Source organism: Sinocyclocheilus rhinocerous, unplaced genomic scaffold (assembly GCF_001515625.1).
Source record: "Sinocyclocheilus rhinocerous isolate Xijiao unplaced genomic scaffold, SAMN03320098_v1.1 scaffold3333, whole genome shotgun sequence".
Lineage (NCBI taxonomy): Eukaryota > Metazoa > Chordata > Actinopteri > Cypriniformes > Cyprinidae > Sinocyclocheilus > Sinocyclocheilus rhinocerous.
In genome coordinates this window covers 25,228-36,775 of record NW_015632780.1, presented here as the reverse complement: position 1 = coordinate 36,775, position 11,548 = coordinate 25,228, and the positions used below count along the sequence as shown (strand labels likewise).

The window sequence follows — 11,548 nt, the reverse complement described above, 5'->3', positions numbered from 1 at the left end:
TGTGTGTGTGTGTGTGTGTGTGTGTTTTAATGAATTCTGTTATTTCTATATTATTTGTCTCCTCGTATCTGAGACAGTAGTAGTAGCAGCAGCATCGTGACAAGTATATTTCTAAATTTAGGACAAGTCTTCACACAGAGCACCTACCAACCCACCAGCACACATACTCACAGATGCTTTCATTTGTCTTTTTTCACTTTGTGACCGTTTAGAGTGTTGCTCAGTAAGGACATGAGGAATTTCATACATTTTTCAACATTACAAGCTTTGCCCTGTGCCCCTGCTCTAGGGCTGTTTGTGTACATACTGTAATGAAGAAATATCTTATGGCTAAGGACACCAAGTATTGGCTTTAAAAAAAAAGTAATGGTGCAGTATGCAGTCATCAAATGCATTTTGTAATTTGATCCAGTGCCACCACCTGGAACCAGACCAAGATGGTTCTTGTCCTCATGGAAGAGTAATGAAGAGAAAATGCTGTGCCTCCTAAAGGGATATGCCTGCTACTTTATACATGCATGCAAATATTATTTTTCTTATTTCTAAGTATGTTCTATGGCAACAAATTTGATGTGTTTACAGCTAATGCAAACACCTCAAAGAAAAACACTCATCACATTGAAATGAGTTTGGTCCTCATTGTTAAATGATGTTATTAACCTTCATTATCACCTGCTTATTTGACTAAATTAATGATTAATGAGATTAGTCTTCCAAATCAAGTCATTAAATGTAGCTCATTGATATTGATAACTAATCGCTTATAGTGTCAATGTGGATTGTGTATATTGATTCTGATATATGAGCCATGTTAATGTGTTAAACCGAATCATAATTGAATTGAATTTAATAATTTTCACTTTAGTTAATTTTCAACTCAAGGCAACTGAATTTTTTCTTGTACTATTCATAATATTGCGGCACACATAATATGCATGCCGTTATGCATGTTGTAATGGTTTTACATATTTACACTTTGACTGAGTTTTCAAGATTTATGTTAAAGTTAAACTTGGCATGAAAATGAAACCACTTTTCACCAGCCAATCAATTTCTGATGGATCAAGTCCTGCCTTATTTATTTATTTGTTGTAAATATAAATACCGTTTAATTTGGAAATATGTCTTAAGATAAGCACTTAATGTACTGTCCAAGTCTGACGTCAAACAGAAGGATTGAAGATAAACTGTGCTAATGTTGACCTGTTTCTGTTTTGTTTTCTTTGTCCTGCAGTTGGCTACATGGGATTCTGTCCATGGCCTGAATGGAAGTCTAAAGGAGAGCCGTATCGAGAATGGCATGCAGGGGGTTACGGTTAAAGTTGTGACGTTATTGGTAATACTTACTTTTATCATTTTAACATTTAAAATATTTATGTTATGTGGTGTGATGCATACATGTGTGAATAATTAATCATTACGTTTTTGTTTTTTTCACGGTCAATACTTAAGTACTCGATATTCTTGTACTTATCAGAGCACAGAATCTGCAACCCTTAAACTCTGCAGATTTCAGTGGAATTGAAACGTCCCTCATTCACAAAGTTCTACACACCCCTAAGCACTTGCATGTTTGCATACAAACTATTTTAGCTTATGATCATGCCTACCATCGTAAATAAAAGTGTAGCACTCTCAGCTCAATTTTATATTGTTTAAACTATACTCTATGTAATATAACTATATAATATAAACTATTCTCCATTTTTTAAAATTATTTTCATTAGACTTTTTACCGGCATGGGTGAGAGAAAAAATCTGCTTCTAATGTACTTATTCCTTATGATCTAATTGTAATAATTTTCCCAGATCAGTAAGCATCTACTACACAAAGGGTTCTCCAGGGAGCCATAGAAAGTCTTGAAGCAAGTTTTATTAACCATTTAAAATTTGTTTGTACCTTTTGGTAATCAATATTCCTCTTCAAAGGAGGATCCATTTGTGATGGTGGCAGAAAACATCCTCGGACAGCCCAAAAGATATAAAGGCTTCTCAATTGATGTCCTGGATGCCTTGGCCAAGATCCTAGGATTCAAGTATGATATCTACCAGGTGGCAGACAGCAAATATGGTTCTCAGCTCCCCAATGGCTCTTGGAATGGCATGATTGGGGAACTCATAAACAAGGCAAGTGCTCTAAACATCTTTGTATTTGCATGTCCAAAGCCATTAAAGTTACTCAACTAATACTTGCCTGTTGTTTTCTCAAATTATCCTGCTGAAAAGGTCACCAGCATATATTGTGTTTTGGATGCTGGTGTTAGTTTGTTCTGGGGATCGGCATGAACACTTTAGAAGTTATAGCAATGATCAGTCAAGAAAACACTATAATTGTGTTACTTGAACTTTTAATTCTGTGATTGGTTGCATTGGCATTTTGGCCAGTACCTTGCACTCTTAAGAGGTTATTGTTGAGGAATGAACTGCAAAGTGCAATTTTCAAACCACTCTGCTTGGACTGTATTAGAGGGTTCATACAGCTAGATTGGGCTCAACATTAAAATAAACAGAAAAAAAAATGAGAGGTGAATCTGTCAAAACTGTTTGTCTAATGTATTATATTATATCGACCAGCAATTTAAAAAAGCTGGCCCTTTTACCAGGGCTGAAATCTTGTACACAGTAGCTATAATGTTGATGTCATACTAAGACTTTTTCCCCCTCCGTGTCTTGTTTTCATTTGTTTTCTTGCTTTCATCAAATATGATGACTTTACTGCAAAAATCTTTTTCTCATTCAGTATTTTTGTCTTGTTTTTCAAGATAAATGATCTGAAAATTAAAATAGAACGTCTTTTATATGCTGGAGTAAAAATCTGTGGCACCAATGCTGAAGTCATGCCTGCACAGGTAAAAGCTTCTAAAGTCTTCCTACTGGGGTAACAGATAATAAGCAACACGTTTTATGCTTCTATATATATATATATATATATATATATATTTAACACACACACACACTGTATACTTCTATATTTTCTAATTTTCAGCCTGTAACAGTGTAAAATGAAGTGATTTGGACTTTAAAAGTGTTATTATTTAAAACAGAATAAGCAGATAATGTTCTTGCTGTGGCAGTATTGTCACGCCCTTGGACTTCCCCTGTGTTGCTATGTCTTGTGGTTTTGATCCCCATGTGCTCCCCATTATCCAGTTTCTCCCTTGTCTTTTGATTTCAGGCGTTCCCTCATTAGTTTCCATGGTTTTTGATTAATTACTCCACCTGTTTCAGTTCTCCCTGATTACGTTCCCTGTGTTTATAAGCCCAGTGTGTCCTGTGTCTAGCGTCTTGTGTTATACGTCTACTCCATTACCTATGTGTGTGTTTCCCCAGTTTTGTGCAATAAAGACTCTTCAAAGATTCTCCCTCGTCTCCTCTCTCCAACACAATAGGCAAACCGTGACAGAACACTGGACCTGCATACAGCAATTATGTATGTATTTTTATATATATATATATATATATATATATATATATATAATTTCTTATCCCACTGGCAATTTGTATTTATTGATTTTAGCAGGGATGCAGGACAACCCTGGAATAAATCTGACCAAATATAATGAGGTTATGCCTTTAAAAAAAGTGTATGATAGAAGCCAGTTGGGAAATAAAATAACATTTTAGATGCATTCTCTGGACAGTCTTAAAATCTTACACAATTTTGCTTGTTTTAAGGATGTTTAGGGAAAAAAATCACCAAAAACCTGATTAGAATTTTTTTTGTGTGCATTTTTGTAAGGCACGCATTACCTAAAGAGTGAGTCTCTATGGTTGTACATGACATTTCAAATAAATGCTTCTCTTTACAGCGAGCTGATTTGGCAGTGTCTGCCATAACTATAACACCAGAGCGAGAGAACATAGTGGACTTCAGCAAGCGCTACATGGACTACTCTGTAGGGATCCTACATCGCAAGCCCGAGGAGAAGATCAACATTTTTTCCTTGTTTGCCCCTTTTGACTTGGCTGTGTGGGCCTGTATCGCAGCTGCCATTCCTGTGGTGGGCGTTCTGATCTTCCTGCTGACACGGATGCAGATGCTCCGCTCCCAGAATCCTCCAGGAGCCCATCACACTTCATCCATGTCTAACTCATTGCATAGTGCTATATGGATTGTCTACGGAGCTTTTGTACAACAAGGTACTTCAAAGAATTCCTCTCCCATGTGTCCATTCAAAGGCACCTTCAGAAACAACTTATCAGCTTAGAAGTGCAGCCAGAGAATCAGGTGATGATTTGACTTAAAGCTGCTGCCTGATGATATTGGAGTGTCAATACATTGCTCCCTCTTAAACATGTAAGCATCTGCTAATGAAAGCATTCTTTTGGAGCCGTAAACATTTAGTATTTGCAGATATTCAGAGAATAGTTTATCTAAAAATGAAAATAATTTATTCACCCATTCAACACCCATGCAACACAAAAGGAGATATTTTGTAGAATTTTGTTTGTTTTTTAATCTTGAATGTGAAAGTGTGTGTGAATGTGTCCAGGTGACAGCAAAGCACCATAAAAATATAATTTAAGCAGTTTAGTCACTACCACTATCTGAGTAGTTTTAGCATGTTAATTGGTATGACTATGCTAATTTATTTGGTCTTGGTGGAATAAATCTGCTACATAAGTTGTTGTTGCTGCTACTGTTATTGCTTCAGAGCAAGTATGATGATTTGCTACTACCAAGACATACACAAATGCTTCAGCTGCGCAAATAAACATACCTAATATTCCTGTAGCTGATCTAGACAAGTGGAGCTGGGGGAGGTGGAGGGTTTCAGAGTACCTCTGATAGCATGCTACAGGACTGGCTTACAGCAAACACTGAACCAGACTATTTAAATGTTGAGCAAACAAGATACAGCTGAGCCAAAACTGCTTGTACTATGTAGTATACGATGTAATTGCTAGCAGATTACATGACAAAGACCGAGCTGTGCCAGTCTAAAGTTTCCTGACTGAACTTCAGGTAATTATAAAACACATTATGATAATGATAAACAACATAAGTTGTGGCTGAATCATTATTAATCAATAAATAGTATAATAAATGAATACTTTACCCAAAAAATTGAAAATTATATCATCATATACTTAGCCTTATGTCAATTCAACTTGTATGATTTACTTTATCCTGTGAAAGATGAAAGAAATGCATAGGGTACGATGAGGCTAAAGGCACATTTGATTTTTTTTTTTCGAATCCACTAGATGGCAAAAGAAAAACTCAATGTAGCACTATTCTAAACATCTGTGGTTCACTATACCGGTCAGTTCTTCTTCTTCTTCTTCTATCTATCTATCTATCTATCTATCTATCTATCTATTTATTTATTTGTATTATTTATTTATTTTTTTACTTATATTGCTTTTATGATTTCTTTTACCACAAAATGTCTTGCTTCATCAGTGTTCATTAATTCAGAAAAAGCTAATTTTCCTTAAGGTGTGCCTTTAGCCCCTATAAATTTGGAACAACATGAGGGTGAGTAAATTGGTGAACTGCCCCTTTAAGGCTTGCAAGCAGGTGTAAATAGTGTTTTATGCAGCATGTTAAATTTGTGATATACTTTTTTTTTTTTTATCAGATATGCCTACCCTTGTTCACTGGAGTGTTAAAACTGCATATACTTGAATTCCAATTTCAAAACCAGCATAAATGCATAGAGCATACAGAGAAGTGCACTAAAACAGTGTAAAGGTGCCTTTAAATAAGGCAAAGGATACGCTGGTTCTCATCCGAGAGACAAAATGGAATAAACGGCTACCTCAGAAACTAGCATGCTAAACCCCCAGCTCCCTCTATTAATGCCTGGCATGCTGCCCACCAACGTGTTTAAACCTAACAGCTAGTTGTTTCAATCTCGTATTTCTGTAGCTTGCCACCATATGAAATTTACAATAGATTGTACAAAACACAATGAAAATTTTGCAGCAGTTAACACAGTCAGTTGTTCCACTGCTCACACATTAAACATGTGGAATTAGCTACACTGATGGCATGTTAATAATGGTGCCATTTCTGGCTTATTCTAATGACTAAGGTTAATAATGTAAAAGTGTATTTGTATTTTACAGATTATAAAAGAAAGAAAGAAAAAACTTTGGAAAAAAACAAGGGTGATTTAAAAAAATATATATATGTATGTTACAATGAATATAATAGGATTCAAAGTCCCTTCTTACACTACTTGTGCATTTTTTAGCATTTCAAAGTACATTTACATATTCTAAAGCATTTTTGTGTTATCTGTCACAGGTGGAGATTCAGTGGTGGGGTCTGTGGCATTGAGGATAGTCATGGGCAGTTGGTGGTTGTTCACATTGATTGTGTGTTCATCTTACACTGCTAACCTGGCTGCGTTCCTAACTGTGTCCCGCATGGACAACACTATAAGGTAAATTACCATTTCACAAATAGTCTACCACTCAATGCACCATATGGTAGAGAGTTGATCTATGTCTATTAAAATCTTTTCTATCCCGTGTTTGTCCTCATAATTGGTGCAACCTTATGTTCAGGAAGCTTCAAACATAGTTTGGCCACACGGCAAGCAATATGCAGAAAATGTATGCAGTATTGCACAGTTTAACATAGGCTATGTGTGGCAAGAGAAGGCAAGCAGGCAACTTAATACATTGGGATTTTACAGAAAAACTGTGAAAAATATAAAGATTTTTAAATCTATCCATCCAAAAGTAATAAGAACCAATTATTTAAATGACATAAATGAAAAAACTAAGCAGAATATAAAGTTCCGTTTACACGCTACTAAATTCTTCAAAGCTGCCCCTCTTTCCTCGAAAAGAGAGACAAATGAGAGCGGAGCTTTTCCCTTGGAAAAAACGGTCGCAGTGCACGCCGATTGCCCCTAGTGACGTCATGGCTGTCGCCGGCCAACGAGTTGGTGTTTTTTCAATGTATGCTTCAGATACGGGTCACAACAATGCGTTCCCCATAGTGATCCCTAGAGTTCGAAGTTCCCATGAAAGGGAACTATTGGGTGTATTTCAACTGTTTAATCCTAGAAGTTTGTAGGTATGCTGTCTGAGGCTGAGAATAGGATTTCATGATGGCAAGAACTGTGCGAGTTGTAACTAGGCTTTCTGGGACATGTTCCCATTAGAGTGAAAGAAGATGAACTAGAGAGATAAATGTATTAGTATAGATGGAAAGAGGTTGAGACTATTACAGTGTGTGTGTTATTTGCTTGACATTTTTGCTTGTTATTTTTTTTTAGAATGAACACGCAAAACTGAAGCTGAATTTGAATGCTAGTGATCACCCTACATTTTCATATTATGGAGAACAGCAGAATTTACTTTTTGATAATAACTAACTTTGTGTTTCATGGGAAACCCCAACCCCACATAAAGATAATAATTATGTATAATAAAACTTTACTAAACGTTCATTATAATAATTACTAAAGTGTGTTCAGGCCCAATATTATACATTTTGAACTCATTCTGATTTATGATCTAAAGCGTCATGATTCAAGAACAAGTTCTGCATTGATTCAGTCTTTCAGGTATTCCATAGCTTATTGTGACAATTGTATTTATATCATCAGTTTTATACACTACAAGGCTAAACTTCACCTTATATCCGTGTTTGATGATTCAGGGATTGTTTTCTGTAGCCCTTCAGAGAAATGAGCCACGTCTGCAACATAGGTTCCTTGAGTTCAGACAGTTGGCAGAATTAATTTTCATAAAAGGCTGAGAATTCAATATATATATATATATATATATGTATTTCCACATCATGAAGGTAATGGCGTACGAATTTATTCATGAACCGCTCATTTTAAAAATATTCCCGGTTTACTGACGTTTGATATGACATCGGCTTTGAACATTACAAGGGAACATGATAACTTTTGTTAACTCTGCAATAAGTAAATCCACTTGACTAGCTAATTACTCTTTCAGCTGATGTATGATGTGTGATGTATAATGTGATTCTGTATTGTCACTGTCAAATAAACAATAAAATAAATAATTATAACCTAGTTTCAGATGTCACATCCACAGGCCACTAGGGTTGGGTATCGTTTTCATTTTATCAATTCCGATTCCGATTCTTTTCGATTCCCAGTTGCAATTCCAATGTGATTAAATAATTATATCTGAACTATAAACTTTTATCCCAGTTCTTCTGTGATTTGAATGGTTGTAAGTTGTAACACAGAAATAATGATACTGTGTGGCTGAAAAGACTGTGAAGCTGTTTAGTTTATGACAGATGACAGCTGCTCTCTTTAGGTCAGCGGCAGCGCGAACGCAGATTTAAATGCTCAAATCACACTGACTGGTGTGATCGTACGCTGCACGGATGAACCAAGTGATCACAACATTGATTGCACACGTGATAGGTTGAGGAATGAAACAGACGAATCATTGTAATTTAGGAATAGGATCACATTGGTGTTTGAATCGCGTTCGCGATCTTTAACGATCTATTAAATTAAAGTGCTTTGTCATGTTGGTGGTGACACCTCTCTTGCAACATGTTTAGCTATCACAGATATTATACTTAGCGTTTTTGGCTTCTGATCGCAAATGTAGCCAAACTTTGGAGCGCTTAGATTAGCGAGCAAGGTCCTGGCAGATCGCTAGGTCCAGTCCTCACAGATGAAGAAAAAAAAGCACATAGGAATCGATAGGCAGAATCGAAATTTTAATTTGACAACAAGTATCCGATTCCTGACCTTAAGTATCCGATTCTGGAATCGGAATCGATTTTCGATTCCCAACCCTACAGGCCACCCACACTCAGTTTACTAAACGTGATGCATATGGCACACACAACTGAAAATACTTTAACAAAGACAGAAGCCTAAATCTAATTTAGCTGACTTCTGCTCTATTTCCAGGAGCCTAGTGTGTAGCAGTCCTAAGCATTCTGCCAGGAAACAAAGACATGTTCAGAAAGACTGTGACAATGAGCACTTCACATGAGCAACTAAAAGCTGGATTTCAGAAACCGTATGATGATGAACTAGAAATGTTAGAAACAGTAAAAATAAATAATTAAATAAATTATTATTATTATTATTATTATTATTGAACTTTCTTATTCTGTGCTAGAATGAGTTTCTATTCTGTGTTCCCTTTCCTGTGTTATGCTAGTTTGTGTTTACATCTGTAAATGTTATCTAGCGCACTCAGGTATGATGACAGGTATTTACCCAGCCTGTGTGCCTCTGATGTTTGACTGCATTTGATTATGCTGATGTTGAGCAAATTGTGTCAAGTTAGAGTGTGAACAGACCCCAGCTCCCAGACAAACATATCAGCATGTTCATTGCACTAGTTTTGTTGAAAGACAAATGTTACATATACAGTACATGTTCAGCCTGGTCTCACTGTTTTTCATAGGCACTATTTTATATGAACCATAATCTCTAGGGTTTGGGAAAAAAACTGTGTTAATTTGTGCGATTATAACAAACTCTTTAATGTGTTAATAATTAATAACTCTTTATTTATTATAAATAAATAAATTAATTAATTTACTTTGTAGGCCACACTATTGTTTCCCCCCACCCCTGTTTGCCATGGCATCTCTGTTTCACTGATTATCTAGATTTTTTTCCCACTTGTCCTCCTTATTGCTATTGCTATATTGCTATTGCTATTGACAATACCAAAGGTGGGATCAATTAAAAGGATAGTTAACTCAAAAATGAAATCACACACACCCATAATACTGACCTGGGCAGTGTTGTAATCAGATGTACTGTTTTTTTTTTTTTTGTTTGTTTGTTTTTTGTTGATAAAATGAGCATAATGCTTTCCATTTGGTTGAAGGCCATGTGAGTGCACAGATACTGTTTGAGTGCATGCACCTTTACGAACCTGCAGAGGGTGTATTGAGCACACTCTCACCTGTGTCCTCTCTTTCAAGTAGCATTGGGAAGTCTATTATTTATTTATTTATTTATTCATTAATTTATTTATAATTGAAACAGCCAAATGAACAACATCATTTTAATTCAATAAAAAAAAAAAAATTAAATGAATCAGATGTCCCAGTGCTACTTGTTGGAGATGACATTCTAGAGGAGAGCCCTCAATACACTTGCTCGCAATGTGCAATAAACAGTGAAAAGGAACTCAATGCGGTGCTCGCACTGACTGACACACAGCCGAAGCGTGCGCACTGAAAGCCCCTCTCTCGACAGCATGCGATCACGAAAACAGATCTCTTTCGTGTTTTGTTGAGCTTGAATGGTCAAATACGCACAGTTATGTCATAATGCCCGTCGTGTGGAGTATTCAAGTAAACACAGTCGGTTATGTGTTAAATAAATGTAAAACAGTTGGGTGAAAACCGGATGTGTTTCAGTATATTGGATTGGTCTTAAAGGGACAGCAGCCTTATTTACCTGCTGCTGTCTGTCATTATTAATGTTAATCATGTTTGATTGATACAGTCAAGACTATGCAGTATTTTATTTATACACTTTATTCAATTTCTGTCATATTTCTTACTACATGTTAAATAAACCTAGCCTACTGTAGCTGAATAAATAAAAAGTTTATTTAATATGTATTTGTTCTGTTGTGCTTGTAATTTGCTTCTTTTTCTTCATTTTAATAACAAAAATAGCTATATCGAGGTACACGGCTCCACGATCTCCAACGTAACCGGCATACGATCCTCTCCGTCAGAACTCAGATAAGCACCCTGGAACCTTTCACTGTGTTGACTTTCACCTGCCTTTCACTCACCTATTCCAGTCATCCACTTACCCAGTCAATAAACCATCCTGTTTTGCACTTACCTGTTGTGTCTGGCCTTGCTTTGTGACAATATCGTTATCGTGAAATAAAATATATCATACCGTGAAATAAGATTTTGGTTATATCGCCCACCCCTACTTTGTTGGTTCATACAGTTGTCCAGTGTTGTAACTAGGATTGTAAGGGTGTTTTAGGGGATGAGAAAATAATTCACAGTACAAAGAAAAATATTACAAAATATGACAGTAAAAAAATTATAAATCACAAGTATTTTTCTGAAGAGTGACACTGTTCAACAGTGACACCAGCAGTTAAAATTACAGCAGGAGGCAACATCTTTCATGCCTCACCTGACCCCATTGAGTTTTACCGAACCCCTTAAAGCATGGATGGGCAAACTCGGTCGTGGAGGGCCACTGTCCTGTAGAGTTTTGCTCCGACCCTGATAAAACTCACCTGCTGCATGAAATATGAAATGTGTTGCTGCATTCTTATAGTTATTTTTTTTTTAATAAATGTAAACATGTTTTAAAAGCACTTAACGAGAACGTTGATGGTCTCAAAGCATATTTTCACAGACTGTGGAGAGTTCAATGTTAATATTATACTATCCCTAAAGGAATTTCACAAATTATTCTCTTTATTCTCATTTATTCTGAAAGGTTGAATTTTGCTTAGTAAAGGTAAATTTGCAATAAATTATTTTACCATTTACCCAATTTTACAATTAACTTGTCTTGGCAACTACCCCCTAGCATTGTGCAAACATTACTCACATTTCCTTCTGAAAGAGTAAAAA

At 36.0% G+C, this 11,548-nt stretch overlaps 1 protein-coding gene across 1 annotated transcript in view; it reads left to right on the top strand.

Moving 5' to 3' along the window:
* LOC107743060 (glutamate receptor ionotropic, delta-1-like) overlaps positions 1-11,548 on the top strand; it is a 59,398-nt gene that overhangs the window by 25,897 nt on the left and 21,953 nt on the right. Inside the window, exons 5-8 of the mRNA XM_016556165.1 lie at positions 1,235-1,336; positions 1,930-2,127; positions 3,810-4,140; positions 6,257-6,395. Coding sequence (XP_016411651.1) covers positions 1,235-1,336; positions 1,930-2,127; positions 3,810-4,140; positions 6,257-6,395 — 770 coding nt within the window. The remainder of the gene's footprint in view (positions 1-1,234; positions 1,337-1,929; positions 2,128-3,809; positions 4,141-6,256; positions 6,396-11,548) is intronic.